Source organism: Bos indicus, chromosome 1, assembly GCF_029378745.1.
Source record: "Bos indicus isolate NIAB-ARS_2022 breed Sahiwal x Tharparkar chromosome 1, NIAB-ARS_B.indTharparkar_mat_pri_1.0, whole genome shotgun sequence".
Taxonomy (NCBI): domain Eukaryota; kingdom Metazoa; phylum Chordata; class Mammalia; order Artiodactyla; family Bovidae; genus Bos; species Bos indicus.
This window is the reverse complement of record NC_091760.1, coordinates 617,186-645,058: the sequence shown is the minus strand read 5'-3', so window position 1 is coordinate 645,058 and position 27,873 is coordinate 617,186. Positions and strand designations below refer to the sequence as shown.

At 39.4% G+C, this 27,873-nt stretch overlaps 2 protein-coding genes across 3 annotated transcripts in view; both read left to right on the top strand.

Annotated features, from left to right (window-relative positions):
- The first annotated feature begins 320 nt into the window (after positions 1-320).
- Positions 321-26,300, top strand: LOC139176062 (putative ankyrin repeat domain-containing protein 20A5). The gene is made up of 4 exons (XM_070789995.1): positions 321-390; positions 22,308-22,470; positions 25,834-25,948; positions 26,076-26,300. The coding sequence occupies exons 1-4, from the start codon at positions 321-323 to the stop codon at positions 26,298-26,300; spliced, it is 573 nt and encodes a 190-aa protein (XP_070646096.1).
- The window catches only part of LOC109556654 (ankyrin repeat domain-containing protein 26-like), a 78,699-nt gene continuing 72,731 nt past the window's right edge, over positions 21,906-27,873 (top strand). The window contains exons 1-2 of one of the 2 annotated variants that reach the window (XM_070782361.1): positions 21,906-22,214; positions 25,834-27,873. The gene's annotated coding sequence lies outside the window, so the exon portion shown is untranslated. Of the gene's footprint in view, positions 22,215-23,963 lie in introns of those variants that run through there. The other variant, XM_070782321.1, reaches the window with a different exon arrangement.

Sequence of the window (27,873 nt, the reverse complement as noted above, 5' to 3'; positions counted from 1 at the left end):
TTGAGTTATGAATGAGGTGTCAGGCCTCTTGTCGAGTCAAATTTGGAACCTGCGTTTTTTTTTTTTTTTTTCTGGAGGATGCAACCGGGATGTCAGTGGCCCTTCGTGTTGTGACTTGATACTTGGGGGTACATTCGAATCGGTGCAGGGGCATCAGGCCTTATCTCGAGTGGATGGGGAAATTGGTGTCTTTGGGATTTTGGCACAACCCACGAGGGTTCCTCTCGAGTTTCAATGTGTGACCAGCCTCCTCTTGAGGTGTGACGGGAACACTGGGATTCCTTTCCTGAGAAAGCAGGGAAATTGACCCTCATCTCGAGATGAGAAGTGGAAAAGGGGCTCAGATTGAGGTGTGCCACGAAATTCGGTGTTTCTCTCGAGTGTGGACAGGTATGTCGGGGAACTTCCTAAGTTGCATCAAAGGCGTCAAGTTCCCTTTCGTGTTTCAAGAGGGAACGTGGTATTTCTCTCGAGACACTGCTTTGGAAAAGGGCCTCATCTTGCGTTAAGGGAGAATCTCGTGGTTTTTCTCGAGTTTGGGCGGGAAGCTTGGGGTTCCTCTTGGGTTGTGACGGTGACCTCAGGGACCCGCTACTGTTGCCTCACAGAATTCAGGTCTCTTTTCGAGTTGCAAGGGGCAGGTCAGAATTCCTTTCGAGTTGGTGCAGGGGACTAGGGCCTCATCTCGAGTTGAGGCGGGAAACACAGGTTTCCTCTCCAACTCTGACAGGGATGTCTGGGTTCCTATGGACATTCCCTTGGGAAGTCAGAAGTCATCTCGTGTTGAGGCATGGAACTCTGCTTCCCTCTCGAGGTGGGAAAGGGGTGTCAGGCCTCCTGTCGAGTTGAGGTAGGGATCATGGGCTATTTCTAGAGGTGCCACGGGGCTCTCAGTCCTCCTTTCGTGTTGTGAGTTGATACTCGGGGTGACATTCGAGTTGTTGCAGGGGATTGAGGCCTTATTTCGAGTGGATGGGGACATCGGCGTCTTTTCAAATGGTGTCCCGGACCCTGGAGTTCCTCTCGAGTTTCAATGTGAGACCAGCCTCCTCCTGAAGTGTGACGGGAACGCAGGATTCCTTTGCAGATGAAGCAGGGGAATGGACCCTCATCTCGAGAAGATTAGGGGAAAATGGGGCTCTTTTTGAGTTGTGGCGGGAAACTCGCTGTTCCTCTCGAATGGAGACGGGTGTGTCAGGAACTTCTTGAGTTGCCTAAACAGTGTCAAGTGCCCTTTCAAGGCTCAAGAGGGAAGGTGGAATTTCTCTCTAGTCGCTGCAGTGGAAAGGGGCCTAATCTCGCCTTGATGGGAGAATCTCCTAGGTTTTCTCGAGTTGCGTCAGGAAGATTGGAGTTCCTCTTGAGTTGCGACAGGGACCTCAGGGACCCGTTCATGTTGCCTTGGGAAATTCAAGTCTCCATTCCCGTTACGAGGCGCCTCTCGGGATTCCTCTCCAGTCGGTGCAGGGGCATAGGGCCTCATCTCGAGCTGAGGATGGAACATCAAGGTTCCTCTCCAGTTCTGACATGGTCTTTGGGTTCCTATGGAGTTTCAATAGGGGAGTCAGGCCTCGTCTCGTGTGGAGACATGGAACTCTGCTTCCCTCTAGAAGTGAAAAAGGGGTGTCAGGCCTCCTGTCGAGTTGAGGTAGGGATCTGGTGCTATTTCTAGCGGTGCCACGGGGCTCTCAGTCCTCCTTTCGTGTTGTGAGTTGATACTCGGGATGACATTCGAGTCGTTGCAGGGGAATGAGGCCTTGTCTCGAGTCGATGGTTACCTCAGGGTCTTTTCAAACGGTGGCCCATTCCTTGAGTTCCTCTCGAGTTTCGAGGTTAGACCGGCCTCCTGTGGTGCGACGGGAATGTCGGGATTCCTTTGCAGACGAAGCAGGGGAATGGACCTTCATCTTGAGATGAGGAGGGGAAAATGGGGCTCTTCTTGAGTTGTGGTGGGAAACTCGGTGTTCCTCTTGAGTGGAGACTTTTTGAGTTGCCTAAGGAGTTTCAAGTACCGTTTCGAGTCTTAAGAGGGAAGGTGGGATTTCTCTCGAGATGCTACAGTGGAAAGGGACCTGATCGCGCGTTGAGAGGAGAATCTCCTGAGTTTTCCCGAGTTGAGGCAGGAAACTTGATGTTCCTCTTCAGTTGCTACGGGGACCTCAGGGACCTACTCGTGTTGCCTCAGGAAAGTCAAGTCTCCATTCGAGTTGCAAGGGGGCTCTCAGGATTCCTCTCCAGTCGGTGCAGGGGCACAGGGCCTCATCTCGAGTTGAGGCTGGAACCTAAGTATTTCTCGCCAGTTCTGACATGGATCTCTGGGTTCCTATGGAGTGTCAACAGGGGAGTCAGGCCTCATTTCGTGTGGAGACATGGAACTCCTCTTCCCTCTCGAGGTGTAAAAGGGGTGTCAGGCTTCCTGTCAAGTTGGCATAAGAATCTGGGGCTTTTTCTCGAGGTACACCAGTGTTGTCACACCTCCATTCATGTTTTGAGTTGATACTCGGGATTGCAGTCGAGTCAGTGCAGGGGAATTAGTCTTATCTGTAATGGATGGGGAAATCTGGGCCTTTTTGAATTGAGGCACGACTGCCGGGAATGCACTCGAGTTTCAAGGTGAGACTGGCCTCCTCTTGAGGGGTGACAGCAACGTTGAGATTCCTTTACCAACGAAGCAGCGTAATCGACAGTTATCTAGAGTTGAGGAGGGGAAAACAGGGCTCTTCTTGAGTTGTGGCAGGAAACTCAGCATTCCTCTTAAGTGGGCACAGATATCTTGGGAAGCTTCTGAGGTTTCAGAAAGGGTGTCAAGTTCCCTTTCCAGTTCCAAGAGGGAACGTGAGATTTCTTGGGAAACGCTGCAGCATAAAAAGGCCTCATCTCATGTGGATGGGAGAATTTCGTGGTTTTTGTGGAATTATAGTGGGAAGCTTAGGGTTCCTCTCGAGTTGCGTGGGGACTTGCGGGACCCACTTGTATTTCTTCAGGGAAGTCAGATCTGCTTTCGAGTTGCGAGGGGCACCTCGGAATTGGTCTTGCATCACTGCAGGGATGAATAGGGCCTCATCTCGAGTTGAGGTGGGACCTTCAGGGTTCTTCTCCATTTCTGACATGGATCTCGAGGTTTCTGTGGAGTTTGAACAGGGGAGGCAGGCCTCGTCTTGTGTTGAGGCACTGAACTAGACTTGCTCCTTGAGTTGTGAATTAGGTGTCAGGCCTCTTGTCCAGTTGGATTTGGAAACTGCGTCTTTTTCTGGAGGATGCAACCGGGGTGTCAGTGGCCCTTCGTGTTGTGACTTTATTCTCGGTGTTACTTTGGAGTCAGTACGAGGCATCAGGCCTTATCTTGAGTAGACGGGGACATTGGTGTCTTTGTCTCTTAGTTTCTGTCATACTGAGAAGGGATTTTAATTTTTTTACTAGTAATATATAGGAATATTTTGGACAATATGAAAAGTCTCATTGATTAAATTATTGTATTTTTATTGATTCTGCTTGCTACTAGTACTGTGATTCCTCTATAGAAGAAGTCGACTGAATTCATGAAATTCATGATTTTTATAGTAAGATTTTAATTTAAAAAATTGTGATAATCCAAAAGCAATATTTTATATAGACCACATTTTGTTTATTCATTCATCTGTTAATGAAATTCCTCCTTCTGACTATTGTTAATATTGCTGCTTTGAACATTGGTACACAAATATCTGTCTGAGTCCAGAAATTTGAGTAATGGTTTGATTGAGAATTTTGAGTTCCTTTTGTAATCAAGATCTTTCTGTGAGATTTTTGAGAATGAATCATTTTAAATATTTTAGTTTGTTCTCTTCATTAAGAATGAACACTATGACACTATGTCTGCATAGAACCATTTTTCTGAATGACTGTATTTTTCATTTGTTAGGTTTTTTTTTTTTTTTAGAGATGGGGGTTGCATGGGAATTTTTCAAAGATTATTTTAGTCAGGTGTGACTTAACAAAACCTGGAATATCTTGAACTATTGATGAAAATGATGTTAGAGCATCTCTAGAAAGTAAAATGTAAATATAGGCAGTGTTTATAAGAACTTTCATTAACATTTAGTATTTTATGTGTAAAAGTCTCTATTTTTAACAAATAAATGTTGGCAATTTAAATTCCAGAAAAATGATGAAATCATTTAAGTTGTTTTAGGAAAAGTCATCAATTTTGAAATCTGTTATTGGCATCAATCAGGTTTAAAAACTGTGTTTACTATAAATTCGTATTAACTTGTGAACTCATGAGAAATAATATGTTTAAGGAAGAGTAAGTCTCTCTAGGTGTTTAAAAATAATTTTCTAAACTTGTTTTTTTCTAAGTCTGAGGGTGAAAAGGAACAATTAAAGAAATGCATTGAATTAAAACAATCTCTGATAGCAATAACCCTGTGTATGAGACAGCAAAAGAGACACTGATGTATAGATCAGTCTTATGGACTCTGTGGGAGAGGGAGAGGGTGGGGAGATTTGGGAGAATGACATTGAAACATATATAATATCATGTATGAAACGAGATGCCAGTCCAGGTTCGATGCACAATACTGGATGCTTGGGGCTGGTGCACTGGGACGACCCAGAGGGAGGGTATGGGGAGGGAGGAGGGAGGAGGATTCAGGATGGGGAACACAGGTATACCTGTGGCAGATTCATTTCGATATTTGGCAAAACTAATACAATATTGTAAAGTTTAAAAATAAATAAAACCACACACAAGCACACACACACACACACACACACACACACAAAACAATCTCTGGAAAATAGCTTGGACCAAGAAAAGAAGAAAAAGAAAAGAAGAAAAATAGTGAGTTAGAAAAAGAGATTACTGGGTAAGATTTTAATATTTCTGATAATCTCAACTATTAATTAAAGTATAATTTTATTTTTTTTAAAACCTTAGACACAAATTCATTTTTTATGTGTATGTTCATAATTAAACACATTATCCTATTTCCAGGTTTACTGTGGAAAGTCAGCACAATCTGAAATGTTTTTGAGTGCAGCAGTGTTATACTTATCTGTAATGATTTCTAAAACAGTAACAACCATGCCTCTGCATATAGTAATGTCACTCTCTTCCTCATTATCTATGCTGAATTTTTACTTCTGCAAAGTATCTTTGTTCTTTTTGGTAATCCTGCCTTCTTTTAATTGTGTTCCTTCCCTTCATCATTCAAGTAATTTATTATCTAAAAACCTACTTGTGTTATTGTTGGACAACGTTAAAAAGTATCTTGATTTGTCTTATATTTTCTTTTTGCCCCAAAATTTTAGTTATAAAATGTACATACAAAAATCTATGTGTAACTTAAAGAATAATAAAATTAGTGACCATGTTTTGATCGGTAAGATAAAAAAACTGCTTCTGTTTTTGTTCTGTTTTTTTTTTTTTTTTTTTGCTGAGTGCAGTTAACTCTCATCATCTACAGATTCAGCCAACCCAAGATCAGAAGTATTCAGGGAAAAAAATTTTTTTTGAGAAAGTTCCAAAAAGCAAAACTTGGATTGGTCTCAAGCTGGCAACTATTTCCATAGTGTTTACACTGTATTTATAACTATTTACAAAGCGTTTACATTGTATTAGATAATGTAAGTGATTTAGGGATGACTGAAAGTATAGGAAAATGTGCTTTGGGAAACTTGAGCATCCGTGGATTTTGTATATACAGAGTGTTGGGGGATTTTTGAACCAGTCCTCTGTGGATGCCAAGGGATGATTATACAAAGGGTTCTTCTCTGATTCTCATTAATATTTTTCTCTTTTAATTTTCTCTACATTGCTTTGCATTATGTTAACAATGTGCTGGGCAAGATTTCTACACCTCTTAAAACAGTCTTGAAGAGACTGGTACCCTCGCTCTCTCTTCTGATTTCCTTTCTTCTAAAACTCTCAGCCTGGGTTATTTCCCATTTAACTCAGGCTCCAAATATTTTTCTTTTTCTTTTTTTTTCTCAATTTTGAGTAAGAATCTTGTTGGCTTTTTGTATCTACTTCCTTTTCTTTTTGTAGAGGCTGTGGTCAATAGGGAAAAAAAACGTGTCTTGTGTCTTTTCAAAAAACATTCATATATAATATCTCTTCATCTTTAGCTTGAATACTGATCTCTGGTTTATAACTAACATTTAATAATAAATTAATATTTCACACTAGCATGCTAAAAATTGATGTTAACTTATTTATAAGAACTCATATATTATATATATCACACACAGTATATTTAAATGTGATAAAATTTTTCTTCATAATATTTATCTAAGATTAGAATTTAGTTATTATACTTTCAAGGAATATTAAATTTGAACAATGAGAAAGGATTATAATTTATAATTTGTTTGTTTTATCTGATAGAACATATATCTGTTTAATTATTAGATATCTGCTCTTAAAGAACTTACTCATTCTATACATTTATACAGATTTAAGAAACTCTTAAAAATGACAAGAAGAAAGTTAAATGAATATGAAAATGGAGAGCTTAGTTTCCATGGAGATTTAAAAACCAGTCAAACTGAAATGGATATTCAAATTAATATGCTAAAACATAAGGTAATTTTTAATCAGTTTTAGAACCCCTAAATCACTTAATTTGGGGAAATATAAATCATTCCATGCTTTCAGCAGTGAAACACAGATTTGTCTATTAATTTTTTAGGTTGGACACCAGTAAAAAAGACAGCTTTTCCCTATATCATTTTGAGATAAAAAGGGCACACTCTTGACTCTCTCTGTCTTGAACTCTGGCTGGTGATCTGAAGCTAACCAGCACAGCATTAATGACCCTAAGCATCCATTGTTTTGGGTGACAGGTTTGTTGAAATCTAGTGAACATACCATGCAGTTCATTCATTTAAACCATACAGTTCAGCAACTTTATTGTGTTTAAAGAGTTATACAGGCATTACCACGTTAGAACATTTTCATCACCCTTCAAAGAAAACACCCTGTGCCAGTTTTCCTTTCCTGATCTTCCCAGTCTGAGGAAACCATGACTCCACTCCCTGACTGTGTAGATGTCCCTTTTCTGGACATTTTGTGTCAGTGGAATCACACAATATGGGATCCTTTGTGACTGCCTTCTTTCATTTAGCATAATATTTTCAAGGTACATCTAACATGTATCAGTATTTCCTTGATTTTATTGCTCATTAATATTCTATTGTATGGATGTACCACATTTGATTTATTCATTCATCATCTGATGGACCTTTGGGGTTGTTTCTACTTTTTGGCTAATGTCAGTAATGTTGCTGTGAACATTTATGTCTAAGTTTTGGTGTGAATATATTTTTTCATTTCTTTTGGGAAAGCAGTTATGAATAGAATTGCTGTATTACACAGCAACTCTGTTTAACCTTTTGAGGACCTGCCTGGACTGTTTTCCAGCACGGCTGCATCATTTTATATTTTTATCCAAAGTATGTAAAACGTTCCCATTTCTATACATTCCTGTCAACACTAGTCGTTACCTGTCTCTGTGAGTATAGCCATCCTAGAAAGTATGAAGTGGCATCTCGTGGTGTTTTATTTCTCTCTCTGAGGAAAGGACAATGAAGATTGAGTTCTAGATTAATAACTACTCAAAGCTACCCATCTGTTTTAGAATTTCAGTAAATTGAGATGAGGCCAAAAGTCTGATTTTGGTAATTAAACTATTTCTAGTTATTTCTTAAAGTTCGAATCATATGTCTCATTGCTTATTAGTCTTCATTGCTTTCAAACGAGCAGAAATTCTAAGGAGTCATACCTGCCTATTTGTAAGAAATTGTAATTGAAGGGAACCCTGAAAAAACTTCTTCCTGAATAGTTCTTAAGTCTTCCTTCTAGTTATATGCTTCTCATCAACACTGTCATTAAAAACCTCACCTTTTATTATATTCCAGTTTATAGGAGACCAGTTTCTACCTGCATTCAAGTTATGTTTCTTTATTTTCTCTTTTTCAAAAATCCATTTTTCTGTTTTTTCCTAATCAGCTTTAAGTTTAGTGGCTTCAATACACAACATTGGTTTTGTTCAAAATCTACACTTAGGAAAAGGTGGCCAGGACGGCTGGCTTCTTATCCCCTCAGCTTCCGGTGGGGCAGCTCAAGGCCTGGGGGCTGGAATCGGGTGAAGGTGTGTTCATTCCCATGTCTGATAGTTGGTATCTGTGGTTGGCTGGACTTTGGTGAAGGCAGACAAGTGAAACACCTACCCTGAACACCTAGGCTCTCTTTGCAGCCTGGGCTTACTCACAACGTGGAGCCTGGTTGCCAGGTTGAGAGCCAGGCAGAAGCTCTGCTGCCTTGTCTAATCTCGCTTTGCAGTTCACACAGCATCATTTTTATCATCTTCTGTTCAATAGGAGCAAGTCACTTATACTTGGCTTATATTCTACCGTTTTTTACAGAATAAAGTTTTTAAAAATAATGGGTAAATTTAAAACTAGCACAGTTACTCACTGGCCACAATTTTTTTTATATTCCTTCCGATGAAAAATACCCTTTTCCCTACCCATTCCCTCACAAGTCTCAGTTGTTAACAGTGTCAGGCCCAGGCTCAAGTATAGGTCTTACCATCTTCATCAGGTACAGGTGGCACATGCAGATGAGGTTTCTGGGTGTGGTTTCTAGAGTGTGACCCTGTGAGCACAACCTTCTCAGTACTAAGACTTGAGAACTAAAGGGATAAGTTATCTGCCACCCACACCCCCACCATTCTGCTGAATGACTAGACTCTCCCATTCAGAAATGGGAAATGGGAGGCACCATAGTCCATAGCAGCTCTGCGGTCCGGTTTGGTGCTGCAAGCTCTTTGATGAGGACTTGGTCCTGCCCATAGGAGTGCTTCTCCTTTGCTCTACCCTCTGAGCTCTATGTGCTGTCCTTTTCATAGGAAATGACCTCTGTCTGTAGCTGAGTCATGTTTCTTAAGCCAGCTTCCTCTTTATTGAACTTCTAAGAAAATCCCAAAGGGCTATTCTTATTTGTATGTCTTGGTCTCTGTTAGGCCAAGCACTGTTTTTTTGCTGCCAAGGTTCTCTTTAAAGCTTTTACTGTCCTGAAAATTGGATTGGGGTTCACGTCATTGGAGAGGCTACCCTCACAAATCTTTTTTTGAGAGAAGCTCTTCACCTTGGGCTTCTTGTGAAGCTTTGTAGGATGATGCCTTTAAAATTCTTATGCCCTTAAGATCTTTAAAGGAATTTGAGGCACCACCTTAAGTCTTTCCATGGTCTTAATGAAGGGTTTTACAGTCTACAGGCTTCACCTTTAGACCATGTTTTCCTGACAGCACCCTAGGTTTTATCTTAGCCCAGAAGCTGTTTCTTTCTTTTAGCATTGTGTGACCACTGGACATGTGGAGATGCTGTAAAGGAGATAACAGATATTGAACCCAAATGTAATTGAGCCTGGTTCCTTTATATTTAATAGCCACCCCCCCTTTTTTTTTTGATATCTTATCCCTCTCATTGATGTTACTTTCAACTGGTTCGTAGCAAGAGTCTCCTTTCCCCTGTGTTTCAGTGTTGTTTTCTTCTCTTGCCTAGAAGCTGTTACCAGCAGCCTCTTTAAGGGCCATCAGGATTCAGTTTACAATGTCATGAAGCCCTTTGGGTTTTCATTTCTTTCTCTGAATCCATTCAGATCTTACCTACCTCCAGGTTGAAAGGCATTCTCACATCTTTTAGTTCTTTTTTAATGGCATTTTTAATATCAGTATCTGTGCCAGGTATTTATTGCCAGCAAATTGTATAATAAACCACGCCAAAGCCTAGTGGCTCAAAACAGCATTTACTTTGTTCAAACATTTGTGTTGGGGCAAGACTCAGTGAGTGAGGCCAGCACACTTCTTTTCCAGTCAGCATCAGCTGGGATATCATGAAGGTGGGGACCAGAGTCATCTGAAGATTAGTTCATGCACATGTCTGGCAGTTGGAGATGGCTTTTGTATGGGGCATTAGTTGGGGGCGGTCAGTGGGGGTACTGGGAAGGTGCTCAGCATGTTGTCTGAGCTTCTTCACAGTGTAGTGACTTATGCTAAGGGTGGGCTTTCCCACAGAGCAAAAGTCAGTTTCCCCAGACTCCATCCAGTAGAAATTAGTTACTGAGGCCAGCACATATTTAAGGGGAGGGAATTTCAGAGAAATGTGTCAAAGAATTTGTAGACAGTTTCAATACCACCACATCCACTCACCTCGACTTACTGAGTAATCATTCTGTCTAAAGGAAAGTTCTTTGCAACTCGGTGTCACTGAAATTCCTGCAAATTTTGTTAGTTGTTTTGTTTGGTATGTTCTGTTCTGTGAAAAGTAACAAAAATGGTTACAAAAATGAGGCATTTTTTTGTTGTTGTTTTTGTTCAGAAAAATGTGTGGATCATCTCACTAAGCTATTAGGAGATGGGATTTCTTTAACCTTTTGAATTATTTTTCTTTAGAATGCAGTTCAAATTAGCAAAAACTATTCATAGTTCAGAAAAATACATGGGATTAGAATCCATATTTATAAGATTTATTAATGAGAGTTATTTTCACAATCTTCTTTTGGGAAGTGTTTATTAACTCAGCCCTAGATAACTCAAACTTCTTTAAAACATGGGACATTAAGATGGGGGGAAGGAGTAAGAGACATCCTACTAAGAGGTGACTTGTAGTGATTTTATGGAGAAAAAATAGAAAAGAGTGTAAAATCAAGTGCAAATGTTGTGTGACAAAGATGATGACAGTGAAGAATATATTTTGTGACTCCTGGTGGTTTGAACTTCTTTCTTGATTCTCTGAGTAATCCCTGGTCCTACATTCTACAATACAGATACCATCGTATCTATTTGATCCTGGGTTTGAGTTAGGCTGTGCTCAGTCCACTTGCCTCATTACCAAACAGTATTGTTTTATTCTTGCAGATTGATGATCTTACAGCAGAGCTGGAAACTGCGTCTTCAAAATGTCTGCACCTGGATGCAAAAAATCAAGTTCTTCTAGAGGAGTTATTATCTATGAAATGAATGCAAAAGAAATGTGAAAAACTAGAGAATAAAAAGAAGTTGGAGCAAGAAGTAGTGAACCTCAGAAGTCATATAGAAATGAATATGATAAAACACAGTGAAGTAGAGCAGTATAAATGGGAGATTGATGAAAGGGTGAGACAGGATCTCGTAGAGAAATTAAAGGAAGTCAACCTATTTTTGCAGGTTAATTTGTTCATCTGTCATGTTCTTGAATTCACCTCATTGTAAAGTATGTTTTGGATCTATACAGCTTCTGTGTTTCCTCTACTTCCCTTAGAGCAGTTGGTTTGGTAGTTTTCTGGAAGGAAGGGGGCATTTGTTTCTCCCTTTAAATATTTCTGTTTCCATCACAGTTATCACCAAATTGACCTATCAGAATGATTCTCACTGGAGAGTCCTTTGAATTATTAGACCAATTGGTATAAAACAAGACTACTAGGAGGAAAAGAAAATATCGTGGTTTAGAACTGGTCCCATCCTCTTGAATTATGTTTAAGTTGTCTTGTTAAATTTTTAAAATTTTAAGTTGATCCTCTTGTTCTTTGAATTATCAGATTAAATAAACACCACTATAACAATAATTCCACTTTAATTTTATAATTCACATTTAATTCACTTCACATTGATAATAATTGTTTTAAACTTCTGCTCTTTTTGTTGTTGTTGTTGTTTTAATTTAATTTTATTTTTTAACTTTACAATATTGTATTGGTTTTGCCATATATCAAAATGCATCCGCCACAGGTATACATGTGTTCCCCATCCTGAACCCTCCTCCCTCCTCCCTCCCCATACCATCCCTCTGGGTCGTCCCAGTGCTTAACCTTTAAAATTGTTTTCTGAATCACTGACTCAAAAGTAAAGGGAGTAAATACCATTTTCCAGGTTAATGATTATTTTTAAAATATTATCTTTTTAAATTTGCCTTAGATACAAGCAACATCTCAGGAGAATTAAGAGCAGTTACAAGAGAAGAATAATGCTTCCATAAGAAGTCAGATGGAACTCAGAATTAAAGACTTGGAATCTGAGCTCTCCAAGAAGATTTTGCAAGAAGATTCTCATAAAGCAGAGTTGGGAAAATATAAGCAACTCTACCTAGTAGAACTAGAAGTTAGAAAGTCATTGGAAGGTAAACTAGACAAGTAAGTCAAAACACAGAATCACAGAAAGTAAATTTAGTTTGTTAGTTTGTCTCTAAAGCCTAATTTTTATAGAGCGCAGTTCATGAGATTAGTAGGAAGTGAAAGCTAACTAGATGGTCACTGCTAGAGGGTGGCCTAAGACAAACTATTAACACGGTGTCCTTTTAAGTTTTACCACACAGAGTCGGAAATAACTGAGGTGACTTAGTAGCAGCAGCACACTGCATAAAGGCATGCTTGTGAAATTGGGGGCAATTAACACAGGAGTGAAAGACAGGATAATTCACAGAGTGGCTAGAAATAGTATGGTTATCTGACTGAGGGAGGGTGTGTGGAGGATGGAAAGGGCAGATGGCACCTCCAGTGCCTAGTCCAGGTTTCCCCACTGTCTGAGAGCAGAGCATTCCTAGGAAACCTTTCATAAGCCAAAGCAGCATAAAGCAGAGAAGCAGGTACCCGAGGGCACATTCTGCTAGTTGAAGCCTAAAATGAATATGCACAAGTGAAACACAGGTGCTCCCATATAGGGTTCAGGGTTGTGGTGACTTGACACTGAGATGTGAGGTGTGGCTTCCAGGGAAGGAGCTCAGTGGGGCCAGTCTCCCTGCTTGGGGAGCGCGATGCCTCTCACTGTAAAACATATGCTGAAACTTTTTATATGAAATCAAAAAGTCTCTTCAAAAAAAAATTTTTTTTATTATCAAAAACAGATGCTGACTTAGGCCTTTCCTAGAAGTGAAGTAACATAAAGTGAACTTTGGAAAAGCAGGGGGTACTTGTAATTGTTCCTGGGGCTGTTTTAGCTCTTTTCAATAATCCATTGACTTTCTTGTCCTCCCCTCTAGATTGTGACTCTAGATGATTCCTCAGAGCCAAAACTTAATTTCTTCGAGGTCATGAGTGAAACATGTATACAAGGGTGGTGAAAGCAAATGCTTGAAAGTGACTTTGTGGGATGGGGTGTTTCTTCATCCCTGAACTGTTTCCTGGAGGGAGGTGTGTCCCAGAGGGCAGCAGGTGTCACTGTGAAGCCACCTCCCTTTCTCCCTGATGTCCTTTCTCTCCTCTCCCAACTGTGACTTGTTACTTGAGGAGCCTTACTTGACCAAGGTTAGTTCTATTATCTTTTTTTGCGCTGGGTTTTAGATTTTTGATATGAATGATCCTTGTTTTTAATTTGGTGAAATTCTGAGTTGTTTATTTGACTTAATGCACACTAAGTACAAGCCATAATTAGCTATGCTAATAAAGGAGACAGAAATTTTATGATTTTTTTGTCCCAGAGTTCTTGATTTTAAGAGATACTTACTAAATTATTAAATTTCTTGAAAAGCTGCATTTAAATTCTACTTTAGAAATGAAATCTTATTGCCTAGTATCCAAAATTATTCTTTCAGATGTTTCACTTCCTTTCTAATTGATTTCAGTTGGCAATGCTTCATAATCATTTCCAAGCTCTGCTGTACCCAATGAAGTTTTTCTACCTCTAAGCATAAGTGAATCACTGGCATCTAAACACTAACCACATATGGATGCTTTTTGTTTAAAGGAATCCTATGTAAATCCTTTTTATGAATTAAATAAACTTAAAATACTAAACCAAAACATTAATTTCTAGTTTTGGCTTAACATTTTTTGTCATTTTCTTACATAAATTTTGTCGTTTCTTACAAAAATGACATTTTTGTCACTTTCTTTAATTGCTATTTTACCTATAGCATTTTTATTTAAAATTAAAAAAGACAATCTTGCTGAGCATTTGTAGAATATTCCTAGATTTGTAGTTAATTCAAACATTTAAACATTATAAATGAAGATCACTTTATCTCTATCTTGACATCACCTGGATGAATGGTATCTAAGATAGCAATGATGGGAGTTTTAAAATGCAACCAGTTTTCACTGTTAATCATTATGATTAAAATATCCATTTCAGTCAGTGCACACAGGTTTATGGTTTCAATGGTGTTTTCCTGATGTTTGTGATGCACAGAAAAGTAGCCCTTGTTAAATGCAGTCTCAACCTGTTTTTTTTTCATTTGGCTTCTTGCCATTGTAGGAGAGCAATTAAGGTTTCTTTGACAACACTGCATCTACAATGGGTCTTAGTACTTGAGAGCTGTGAAACTGGAGGATGTGCTTTAGCTGTGTGGTCACAGCGGGCCTCAGAACACTTCATCCCAAGTCAGACACTTCCCCATGCAGGCTTAAGAGGAGGAAGAAAATGCCTGATCCCCGTTCCAGACACAGGCCGCTTACTGCACACCCAAGTTCACAGTGCTGTGGGCACATACATCTTTTAAAAGTAGTGATTTGGAACCAAGCAAGCACTTTGGGAGAAGTTCCTTCTCCCAAACTCACCCATTAGGTAAATCTCCTCACCTCTCATAAGGACGGTAGGATTATAAGTCCTCACCTTGAAACTTTTCTCCTTCAAGTTCCCTGTCGTGTGTGTGTGTGTTTTTTTTTCTCTTAAATGTATGTTTATGAATTAACTATATCAAATGACTGCTACATATAGGAGTTTGACAATAATTTACTCTTTTTTTTAGATATTTATTTATTTATTTTATCTTTTTTTTTTTTTTTTTTCACTTTACAATATTGTATTGGTTTTGCCATATGTCAACATGCATCCACCACGGGTGTACACATGTTCCCCATCCTGAAGCCCCCTCCCACATCCCTCTCCATACCATCCCTCTTACCTTTAAAACATGATTTACTTAGAAAGCTACTATGTCATGTCACGTCACAAGCATTATTGAACTATGTAAGAAGGTTTTACATATTCATTTTCTCTGCATTATAGTTAAAAATCTATGTGTTTTTTTCTTAATCTGAGGAAGTAGCTGGCATAGGACTCTGGACTCAGTAAGAAAGTCATTGGCTTTCTTACTTCTTTTGTAGAATTAAGAACTTTGCCTAAATCATGACTCTCATACCTTAAAAAAAGTTTGTTTTTTTTTTTTCAAAGGAAACAAACTTTCTTTAAAAAAATTTTGTGTGGAACCATATTATATAAAACAGAGATAAGTGTAAACCCTTTTAGCCAAAGGAGTGGCCAGAGGTCCTGCACTTGTGACTTCTCAGTTCCTCAACCCTGCAGTGACCCCTGTGGGACCTTCCCCTTCTATGGGACATAGTTTGGAAACTAACAGTTATGTGTTAATCCTTCTCACTAAACACCTTTAGAATAAAAACTTGCTGGTACATTGTTGCCTTGTGTATAATTTTCTCATCTTTCTGTGTTTTTGTTAAATGGAAAAGTTTAAAGAAAATTTCAGGTGTGTTCTCCTTAAAAACATTCAACTCAAACTACTTCCTCCATTTGAACAGGATCCTCATCTAGAAATCAAAATAAAGGTCTCAGAAGTATGTATTTAGGGCAGGAGCTGTTAGGGGGAGAAGATAGTAATCATGTGGGTCATTCCTAGGATCATGGGTCATTCTCTAATTCTTTGAAATTATGTGTACTCGATAGACTGATATTTATTGTATTTTTTATCAGTTAACGTTCTATATATATGTTCTCTGTTATTTATAAGTGAAATAAGTAGGAATGCATTTTATTTATGTGATTATTTTTCTACTTAAGTAATCTTCAAGTTAGGTCTAGTCGCTAAAAGTATTATTTAAATGTCATATTTAGTAAGCTGTATAACATTCCTATGATAATATCTCTTGCTTAACTTAAAGATAAATAATATTTGACTTATTTCAGATGCAGCAGGAGTTGGAAAGGAGTAAAACTAGAGAACTAAGAGAAGGTATGTTGCCAAAATGTATGAATTAAATTTAGATATTGATTTCTGAAATACACTGTAGACAATAAATGGCATCTCTTTCCATTGTTTGGATTGCAGATGCTATGTTAAATATTTTTTTTTCTTATACATGCTGCTGCTGCTGCTAAGTCACTTCAGTCGTGTCCGACTCTCTGTGACCCCATAGACAGCAGCCCACCAGGCTCCTCTGTCCATGGGATTCTCCAGGCAAGAATACTGGAGTGGGTTGCCATTTCCTCTTATACATAGCTAATGAAAAATGTGAAAGCATGAGCAGTCATAGTGAAAAATATTCTTCTTCCTTATTTATTCATCATGTTCCATAGTTTAAAAAAATCTCAAAATATCTATGTATTTCTATTTATTTCTGGCTGTATCCTTTCTCTACTACTGCCGTCACTGTGGAACTGTCCATCTGCACCCTGACACCATTCTCAGAAAGCATGGAGTTCATCAACGTCTCAAGTGTCTGGTAGTGGTTAAGGCTAGAACACCCAGACTCACACCGTTATGTTTGTGTAGCTGTCACTTGGTGGGTGACTTTATAATTTCTGTGTCATTGACTTTGTCAGTAGTTTTATCTCTTGCCCTCAGGAAAAGCCCCAAACACCTGCATCAATGTGGGTCCTTCCAAAGTAGTTGGCCTTATCTCTTTACCACCTTATTCTGCCCCTTAGCTGTGCATCTAACCAGCCAGACTGTGTAGGATCCCACAGATTCTTTTCCTCACCTCTGGTCTTTGTACATTCTTCTCCCCTCTGACTCTTGTACTTTTTCCCATCCTTCAGGTAGCTACTTCCATACCACCTCCACCAAAAAGCTGGCAGTATTGACACAAAGCCTGCTGTCCCTTCTTAGTGTTCCTTGTGCCATCTTGTATATCTGTCTTAGTATTTATGATACCATATGGAAATTGTCTGTTCATCTATTTTTACAGTTTATGGCATTATCACTTCTCAGGGTGACTGGGTCACCTTCATCTTGTAATTCCAGTGTTTGTCTCAGCATCTTAGCAGATAGTTATTGAGTAAATGAGTGAAGAATGAGAAATCCAGAAGCTCTGATACTCAGCCACATGTGGGACCATGGGATGATTATATAATTGTAATCTTGTATTTTGTTTTCTGTCATTTATAGATATGTTTAATTTTTCAAAGCACTTAGAAATATCTCAGTTTTTTTTTTTTTTTTTTTTTTACTAATACTGAGTTAACTCAAGTATTTTAGATAAAGAATGTAATCCTTTTTCTTTCCAGCTGCTGCTAAATTTGAATCTGAGTCCTATGGATTGTCTCCTTTAGGAGCTACAGATGGGTCAAATCTGTCTCAGGACCTGCTTTTGAAAACATCACAAGAATATGTACAGATTTTGAAGAAAAAATATATGATCTGAAAGATAAATAGTAAAAATTCCCTTCTGGACTGTTTTCATGACATTTTAGTTTTTTCTCATTAAGCATGATGAGAAAATTCTTATTAAAGGGAAATATTTTTGTGTATATGATGAAAATTTATATGGTATTTTAAAAATACTACATTTAAGTAGTATTAATGCACTGATCATAGCAAACACCCTCTTCCAAAACACAAGAGAAGACTCTACACATGGACATCACCAGATGGTCAACACAGAAATCAGATTGATTATATTCTTTGCAGCCAAAGATGGAGAAGCTCTACACAGTCAACCAAAACAAGGCCGGGAGCTGACTGTGGCTCAGATCATGAACTCCTTATTGCCAAGTTCAGACTGAAATTGAAGAAAGTAGGGAAAACCACTAGACCATTGAGGTATGACCTAAATAAAATCCCTTATGATTATACAGTGGAAGTGAGAAATAGATTTAAAGGACTAGATCTGATAGACAGAGTGCCTGATGAACTATGGATGGAGGTTTGTGATATTGTACAGGAGACAGGGATCAAGACCATCCCCATGGAAAAGAAATGCAAAAAAGCAAAATGGCTGTCTGGGGAGGCCTTACAAATAGCTGTGAAAAGAAGAGAAGTGAAAAGCAAAGGAGAAAAGGAAAGATATAAGCATCTGAATGCAGAGTTCCAAAGAATAGCAAGAAGAGATAAGAAAGCCTTCCTCAGCAATCAATGCAAAGAAATAGAGGAAAACAACAGAATGGGAAAGACTAGAGATCTCTTCAAGAAAATTAGAGATACCAAGGGAACATTTCATGCAAAGATGGGCTTGATAAAGGACAGAAATGGTATGGACCTAACAGAAGCAGAAGATATTAAGAAGAGGTGGCAAGAATACACAGAAGAACTGTTCAAAAAAGATCTTCATGACCCAGACAATCATGATGGTGTGATCACTTATCTAGAGCCAGACATCCTGGAATGTGAAGTCAAGTGGGCCTTAGAAAACATCACTACGAACAAAGCTAGTGGAGGTGATGGAATTCTAGTTGAGTTATTTCAAACCCTGAAAGATGATGCTGTGAAAGTGCTGCCCTCAATTTGCCAGCAAATTTGGAAAACTCAGCAGTGGCCAGAGGACTGGAGAAGGTCAGTTTTTATTCCAATCCCAAAGAAAGGCAATGCCAAAGAATGCTCAAACTACTGCACAATTGCACTCATCTCACACGCTAGTAAAGTAATGCTCAAAATTCTCCAAGCCAGGCTTCAGCAATACGTGAACCATGAACTTCCAGTTGTTCAAGCTGGTTTTATAAAAGGCAGAGGAAACAGACCAAATTGCCAACATCCGTTGGATCATCGAAAAAGCAAGAAAGTTCCAGAAAAACATCTATTTCTGCTTTATTGACTATGCCAAAGCCTTTGACTGTGTGGATCACAATAGACTGTGGAAAATTCTTCAAGAGATAGGAATACCAGACCACCTGACCTGCCTCTTGAGAAGTCTGAATGCATGTCAGGAAGCAATAGTTGGAACTGGACATGGAACAACAGACTGGTTCCAAATAGGAGAAGGAGTACATCAAGGCTGTATATTGTCACCCTGCTTATTCAACTTATATGCAGAGTACATCATGAGAAACGCTGGGCTGGAAAAAGCACAGGTTGGAATCAAGATTGCCAGGAGAAATACCAATAACCTCAGATATGCAGATGACACCACCCTTATGGCAGAAAGTGAAGAGGAATTAAAAAGCCTCTTGATGAAGGTGAAAGAGGAGAGTGAAAAAGTTGGCTTAAAAGTCAACATTCAGAAAACTAAGCTCATGGCATCTGGTCCCATCACTTCATGGGAAATAGATGGGGGAACAGTGGAAACACTGTGAGACTTAATTTTTTTTTGCGGGGGGAGGGCTCCAAAATCACTGCAGATGGTGACTGCAGCCATGAAATTAAAAGACGCTTACTCCTTGGATAGCATATTGAAAAGCAGAGACATTACTTTGCCAACAAAGGTTCGTCTAGTCAAGGCTATGGTTTTTCCTGTGGTCATGTAAGGATGTGAGAGTTGGACTGTGAAGAAAGCTGAGGGCCGAATAATTGATGCTTTTGAACTGTGGTGTTGGAGAAGACTCTTGAGAGTCCCTTGGACTGCAAGGAGATCCAACCAGTCCATTCTGAAGGAGATCAACCCTGGGATTTATTTGGAAGGAATGATGCTAAAGCTGAAAGTCCAGTACTTTGGCCACCTCATGCGAAGAGTTGACTCATTGGAAAAGACTCTGATGCTGGGGGGGATTGGGGGCAGGAGGAGAAGGGGACGAAAAAGGATGAGATGGCTGGATGGCATCACTCACTCTATGGATGTGAGTCTGAGTGAACTCCAGGAGTTGGTGATGGACAGGGAGGCCTGGCGTGCTGCAATTCATGGGGTCGCAAAGAGTCAGACACGACTGAGCGACTGAACTGAACTGAACTGAATACTACTTTTAAACAGTAGTATCTAAGTACTTTTGATACTATTTTCTCTGCAGCTAACTTAAGTGATTTAAAAACCAGCACTGTTAAGTTTTCCATATTCAAAGTGAAAGTATTAGTCACTCAGTCGTGTCTGACTCTGCAACTAATGGACTGCAGCCCGCCAGCCTCCTCTGTCCTCCACTATCTTGTGGGGTTAGCTCAAATTCATGCCCATTGAGTTGGTGATGCTATCCAACCCTCTTGTCCTCTGTTGTCCCCTTTCTCCTCCTGCCTTCCATCTTTCCCAGCAAAAGGATCTTTTCTGATGAGTCCGCTCTTCACATCAAGTGGCTGAAGTATTGGAGCTTCAGCCTCAACATCAGTCCTTCCAATGAATATTCAGGATTGATTTCCTTTAGGATTGACTCGTTTAATCTCCTTGCAGTCCAAGGACTCTTGAGAGTCTACTCCTAACACCACAGTTCAAAAGCATTAATTCTTTGGCAGTCAGCCTTCTTTATTGTACAACTCTCATATCCAGACATGACTACTAGAAAATAGTGTATATATGTTAACTCCAATCTTCTAATTTGTCCTTCCCCTCATGTTTCCCCTTTCATAACCATAATTTGATTTTCAGATCTTTTGAGTTGGTTTCTGTTGTGTAAATAAGTTTATTTTTATTAAATTCCACATGTAAGTGATGTGATACTTGTTTTTCTCTGTCTGAGTTACCTCATTTAGTATTGTAATTTGAGATCCATCTGTGTTGTTGCAAATGTCGTTATTATTTCTTTTTATGACTGAGTAATATTCCATTTTCGCTGTGTGTGTGTGTGTCTGTCTGTGTGTGTGTGCGCGCGTGTGTGTGTATACTGCATCTTCTTTATCCATTCTTCTGTTGATGGACATTTAGGTTGCTTCAATGTCTTGGCTATTGTAAATAGTTCTGCAGTGAACATTGGGGTGCATGTACCTTTTTGAATTATAGTTTTCTCCAGATATATGCTCAGCACTGAGATTGCTGAATCATATGGCAACTCTATATTTAGTTTTTACAGCAAACTTTATAGAGTTTTCTACACTGGGTGTACCTAGTTGCATTCCATAAGCAGTGTAGAAGGATTCCTTTTTCTCTACACTCTCTCCAGCATTTATTGTTTGTATATTTTTTGATGGTGGCTATTCTGATTGGTTTGAAATGATACCTTATTATAGTATTTCTGCATTTCTATAATAATTAGTGATGCAGAGCATCCTTTCTGAGCATCCCTCATGTGCTTTTTGGTCGTCTGTAGGTGTTCCTTACAGAAATGTGTATTTAGATCTTATACTCATTTTTTGATCAGGTTGTTTGTTTTTTGATATTGAGCTCTTTGAGATGTTTGAATATGTTAGAGATTAATCCCTTGTCAATTGCATCATTTGCAAATATTGTCTCCCATTCTGTGGGTTGTCATCTTTCTTGTTTATGATTTCCTGCACTGTGCAAAACTTTTACATTTAATTATATCCCATTTGCTTATTTCTCTCTTTATTTTCATTACTGTAAGAGGTGGATGGAAAATGATCCTGCTGTAATTTATGTCAGAGTGTGTTCTGCCTATATTCTCCTCTGAGTTTTACAGGACCTGTCTTATATTTAGGTGCCTAACCCATTTTGAGTTTATTTTTGTGTATGATGTTAGGGAGTGTTCTGATTTCCTTCTTATACATGTAGCTGTTGAGTTTTCTCAGCACCACTTATTGAAGGGGCTATCTTTTCTCCTTTGTATAATCTTGCCTCCTTTATCCTAGATTAATTGACCACAGGTACGTAGGTTTCTCTCTGGACTTTCTGTCTTGTTCCATTGATAATTCAATATATTTCTGTTTTTGTGCTAGTACTGTGTTTTGATAACTGAAGCTTGCAGAGTAGTCTGTAGTCAGGGTACCTGATTCTGTTGGCTTTTGCTTTTCTTCCTCAAGATTGCTTTGTCTACTTGGGGTCTTTTGTTTCCATACACACTGTAAAATTTTTTGTTCTAGTTGTGTGAAAAATGCCATTGGTAATTTGATAGAAATTGCACTGAATCTGTAGATTGCTTTGGATACTATAGTTATTTTGACAGTTATACAGTTATAATGTCACTTTCATTTCTATATTTCAGTTTCCTTTTCTATATTTCAGTTTCTTTCCTTCTTAGTTTAGGTAAAGGTTTATTGATAGTGTTTGTTTCTTTCAGGAAATCAACTTACAGTTCTTGCATATGAGCACTGGGCTGGCATGCCAGGCCTCTGTGTGCATGGGCAATGTGTTTAGAAGTGTTGCTTAGCAACGATCATTCTGGGATGAAAGATTCCAAACCGTTGAGCTTCCCAGCTGGGAGGTTTTGGCAGGACGGCTCTGGCTTAACTGTAGTGCTCATGTTGGGTTTAGGGGACTCTGAAGAGCCGAGGGAGAGGTAAGGTGTGTGTGTCTGTAGGCTCTGCGATGAAGATTTTTGGCTTTGGGAGTAAGAAGGGTGTGTAGCGCTTTGGCTCCTCCATCAACCCAGTGAGAGACAGTGGTCATGGAATCAACTTCCAGCCCGGGTACCGCATCCGAGACAAAGACCTCAGAAAGATCCACAAAGCTGCCATTGTGGGCAACGTAGCCAATGTGCAGCATGTTCTGTTATTTGGAAAAAATGGCCTGAACGACAGGGACAAGATGGACAGGTAAGCAGAGTGGAAGGGCCTGGCAGAGATCCCTCCTGTGAGTTTCCCCTCCAAGGCTCCTGGATACCTTCCTGCGATCCAGCATCCCACAGACTTTAAAGGCAGCAAAAAGCCTTAGCTGGTTTTGGACCCATTTATAATTCCCCTTATAGAGCTTTACTGATAGTTTTGAAGTCATTTAACTGAATGTCGGTAATCACAGAAATTAAATGAAACATGAATAGCATCTGTTTTTCCTTTCTTCCTCCTACTTTTTATTCACATGGGTTAGCATGATGTACTCATGAGTAAAAGCTCTCAAGTTACATAGCCTTCAATAAATCTTCTCAACCTTATGGCTCTCACATTTTTTTCTCACGTGATTTATGAATGCACTTCTTCATGGATCGCCTATTGTGGATCATGGCAGTGGACAGATTTCTGGTGTTGTCAATATCTTATTTTTAATGTATACATTTTTTATACCATAAGGTTATATATTACAGAAAACTGCATAGTGAGCAAGATAATTCCCATGCCAAATAAACTTCTGGATTAAAAATTCTTCAGATACATTTCAATGTCCATTTTATATCAGTGTACACTTAGGTGTATGTGTTCTTTGCTGAAGGACCTTAGAAGACAGCTTTGAAGTAGGAAGCTGGCTGTGTCCTTGAATAGAAAGACATTTTCTTAGGATGTATGGTCTTTCTATATTTAAAGCAAATCAACATTTCATGGTTTTAAAGATTTTGGGTTACATATGCTGTCTTTAATTGTTGTGATGAAATTAAAAGTTTTGTATAGTAGAGGAAGATTTACCCTTCTAGATATCAAAACGTGCTATAAGTGCCCACAAAGTGTTCATTTACTAACAACTCTAAAGATAGATAAATGAATAGAACAGAATACCCAAACACCCAAATGTATGTAACACTTTAGAACTTGAAAATGATGACTTTTTCTGTTAGAAATGATAAACTGTGTGTAGATGGTGGAGAAATAACCTGGTAAAAGAGAAAAATAACTCAATTTTTATCTCACCAAAAAGTTTCAGATAGAGTATGGATCAAACATTTCAAATATGCAGAGTGAGAAAAGTACCAGAATAAAACTCAGATTCCTATTTATACATTTTTTATCTGCTAACAGAGACCTTCTGTTTTTTCTATTTCTACTGTTTCTTAACCTTATTTTTTTAATTGGAGAATAATTGTTTACAATGTTGTGTTCTTTTCTGCTGTATAACATCATAAATCAGTTGTAAGTATACATATATCCCCTTCCTTGTGAGCCTTCCTCCCACCCCAAAGATCTTTCTAAGAATGATTTCAAAAGTAAGAAATCTGGAGTTTCCTGGATTTCCACACAAACACACACACACACACACACAAAGAAAATAAATCTGGGTGTTGATTTAACATTTTAACAACACAAAAAATTTAAAACTCTCTGTAGATCAAGCTGTCTATAGGCAAGTCAGCTTAGCAGACAGGGCTTGTCTTTTTGGCACAATTTCAATTTATTTTTATTTTATTTTTATTTTTTTGAGGATTGATATTTTAAGACAACTTTCAGCCTTTTCATAAGTCAAGGGAATCTAGGGAGTTCTTTAGTCATCCAGTGGTTAAGACTCACTGTTGTGGGCCTAGGGTTCAATACCTGGTGGGGGAACTAAAATCCTGCCAGCTACTGGAATGTATTGTACAACATGGGGAATATTGAAAATATCATATAATAACTTTAAATGGAGTATGACCTATAAAAATTGTGAATCACTATGTTGTGTACCTGTAATATATAATAATATGTAATATGCATCATCTATATTTTAGCTGGAATCAAGATTGCTGGGAGAAATATCAATAACCTCAGATATGCAGATGACATCACCCTTATGGCAGAAAGTGAAGAAGAACTAAAAAGCCTCTTGATGAAAGTAAAAGTGGAGAGTGAAAAAGTTGGCTTAAAGCTCAACATTCAGAAAACGAAGATCATGGCATCCGGTCCCATCACTTCATGGGAAATAGATGGGGAAACAGTGGAAACAGTGTCAGACTTTATTTTTCTGGGCTCCAAGATCACTGCAGATGGTGACTTCAGCCATGAAATTAAAAGATGGTTACTCCTTTGAAGGAAAGTTATGACCAACCTAGAGAGCATATTCAAAAGCAGAGGCGTTACTTTGCCAACAAAGGTTCATCTAGTTAAGGCTATGGTTTTTCCTGTGGTCATGTAAGGATGTGAGAGTTGGACTGTGAAGAAAGCTGAGGGCTGAAGAATTGATGCTTTTGAACTGTGGTGTTGGAGAAGACTCTTGAGAGTCCCTTGGACTGCAAGGAGACCCAACCAGTCCATTCTGAAGGAGATCAGCCCTGGGATTTCTTTGGAAGGAATGATGCTAAAGCTGAAAGTCCAGTACTTTGGCCACCTCATGTGAAGAGCTGACTCATTGGAAAAGAGTGATGCTGGGAGGGATTGGGGGCAAGAGGAGAAGGGGACGACAGAGGATGAGATGGCTGGATGGCATCACTGACTTGATGGACGTGAGTCTGAGTGAACTCTGGGAGTTGGTGATGGACAGGGAGGCCTGGCATGCTCCGATTCATGGGGTTGCAAAGAGTTGGACACGACTGAGCGACTGATCTGATCTGATCTGGTATTTTAATTAAAAAGAAGCAACCTTAGACAAAAAGACTTTATGGTAATTAGATCAACAGGAAAAATGAGAAATGAGCAAGCAAAAATGCTACCAATTATAGTTGTACAGACATTGTGAATTATAAATTTCATTCCAATGTCAGAGACATTAAAATGTCAGAAAATGAACATATTAGAATCATTGAAGCACAGTGTTGTCTCTAATCCTCAAAATGTATCTGCAAAGGAGGTATGATATCCTTTGACTTCATTGAGATGTTGTCCTTGTAAAATAGTAGTAATAGTAATAAGTATCATTATATTACCTAACAGTTACTGAGCTGTAACCTGTGCCAGGAACAGTTCTAAACTCTGCATGGATCTCATTTAAGCATAGCAGTGCTGTCCTGTGAGAGAACTGCTTCTCTCTCTCCATTTTGTTGATGAGGAAATTGAGGCACAGAGAGGCTGAGCAACAGCTAAGTGACAGAGTGAAAGTCAAATTCAAACCCAAGTTGAGCTGAATCTCAAGGTCATGGTCATTCTATTCAAGTAAATTGTTCTTTCATTAGTGTTAAGAAGAGCTAATGCTAATATATAATGTTCTTTCTCCAGAAGGAAATGAAATATTTGTTTTAGAGCGGTAGGAATAGCATGGTATTGAATGTTTTCAATCACAGGAACAATTATTTGTTTTGAAACAGTAACACTACAGTTTCCTGAAAACTCCTCTTGCTTTCATAGGACTGTCCTCCACTTGGCCTGTGCCAATGGCCATTCAGCAGTGGTAACTCTGTACCTGGAGAGAAAATACCTGCTTAACCTCTATGACAATGAAAACAGGACAGCACTGATGAAGGTATGGGGCAGCGAATTGTGTCCACACAAGGTGGATGTGATTTAACTACTGAGACTAAAAGTGAATTAATCTCATTTAGATATAGCAAACTGGTGAAGCTTGTGGACTATTTACTTTGAATTCCTAGAATTTACACTCTGTTTCTTGGCACAACACTGACAAGGCCATAGAATGCCAAGAAGAGGAGTGTGCAACTCTTCTGCTGGAGCATGGTGCCGACCCAAATGTCTTGGATGTCTGTGGGAACACTGCTTTCCACTACGCTGTCTTTTGCCAGAATATATCACTCGCAACAAAGCTGCTTTCCTGCGATGCCAATATAGAAGCCAGGAACAAGGTGTATCTCAACTAACTTTATTTACAAAATATTTGCAAAGCATTTTTTTTTAAACTGCTGCTGCTGCTAAGTCGCTTGAGTCATATCCGACACTGTGTGACCCCATAGACGGCTGCCCACCAGGCTCCCCTGTCCCTGGGATTCTCCAGGCAGGAACATTGGAGTGGGTTGCCATTTCCTTCTCCAATGCATGAAAGTGGAAAGTGAAAGTGAAGTCACTCAGTCATGTCTGACTCTTTGCAACCCCATGGACTTCAGCCTACCAGGCTCCTCCGTCCATGGGATTTTCCAGGAAAGAGTAGAAGTGTTTTATTTCTAACTATGTAAATAGGTAAACTGAATAGTGTCCATCAAGCCCTGTTACAATGGAAACAACTCCAAAGCCACTGCAGTGGGAAACATGTTGGAGCCCACAGAGAGGGCAAAGCTCTGTCTCCCAGCCAGCCATCTACCCCAGAAGGAAGATTTCCCATCATAACATGCCTGGAGTGGGTGGTAGACTGAGAGCCCACAAATGATGAAGACCTGGGGGAAGTGAAGTGATGTGAAGAGTGGCTGCTTCCAGGGGCTCAAAGAATGGGTGCCCCTGGGGGTGGGTGGAAGGAGGAAGGAGACCCAGTGCCCATGAGGGGGATCTGGGTGAGTACAAGTGGGTCTGGGAGGCAGCAGGCCTGGAGCCCTGAGCCCTTCAGGACCCCGGTTCCGAGATCTGGCCAATAGGGTCAGGTCATGTTTGACTCCCAGCAAGGGCGTTCACTTGTGCTGATGACTGCTTGGTTTGCGATGTACACTTCAGGGTCTCCCGCAATCAGCCCCAGGGAGCTGCTCAGTGGGGTTGCAGCTGTGTGAGTGTGGAGCTGGTGACGGTGAAGCCGCCTCTCCTGCTTTCTGCAGGACACACGTGACGTCCTGCAGCTGCAGCCCCACCAGGAACTCCCTCTACTCTAACAGGTGGGCTCAGTTTTCCTTCTTTGGAAGCTCCAGCCTTCCCTGAGTAAAAGTATTTTGAAGGAACTAAATTGTCTAAGATTTCAATTTAAATTATATTCCCAAAGCATTAGAGAGTAAAGCATTCCTTTATGCGTTTATGGCTGGTATTCATGATAACACTGCACTTGTTAAAGGTAAAACATTTTGCAAATATTTTCCCCCACTTAAGGTTTTTTTTTTTTTTGAATCAGTCTAAAATAGCAGAGTAAAGCAAAATTGGTCTCAGTAGACTTTGTCTTAAAATTCAGACATAACAAAAGCATTTTACAACATATTAGAAATCTTGGTGCTGTTCACAAATTGCCATTTTATGAAAAATGGTTTATATAAACACAGTTTCTCTTTCACTGCCCAAGTCTTAAGAGGGGAAAAGGAAATGAAAAGGAGGAAGCTAGTGAAAAGTGCAAGTCAAGCTGGAATTTTGGCAGTTGGGAAATGCCAAGAAGAGGATTTATTTATTTTAATATTTATTTGGCTGAGCTGGGCTTAGTTTCAGCATGTAGGATCTAGTTTCCTGACCAGGGGTCGAACACAGGCCCTCTTTCCTGGGACAACTGAGATCCAGCCACGGGACCACCACGGAAGTCCTGAGGTTTTG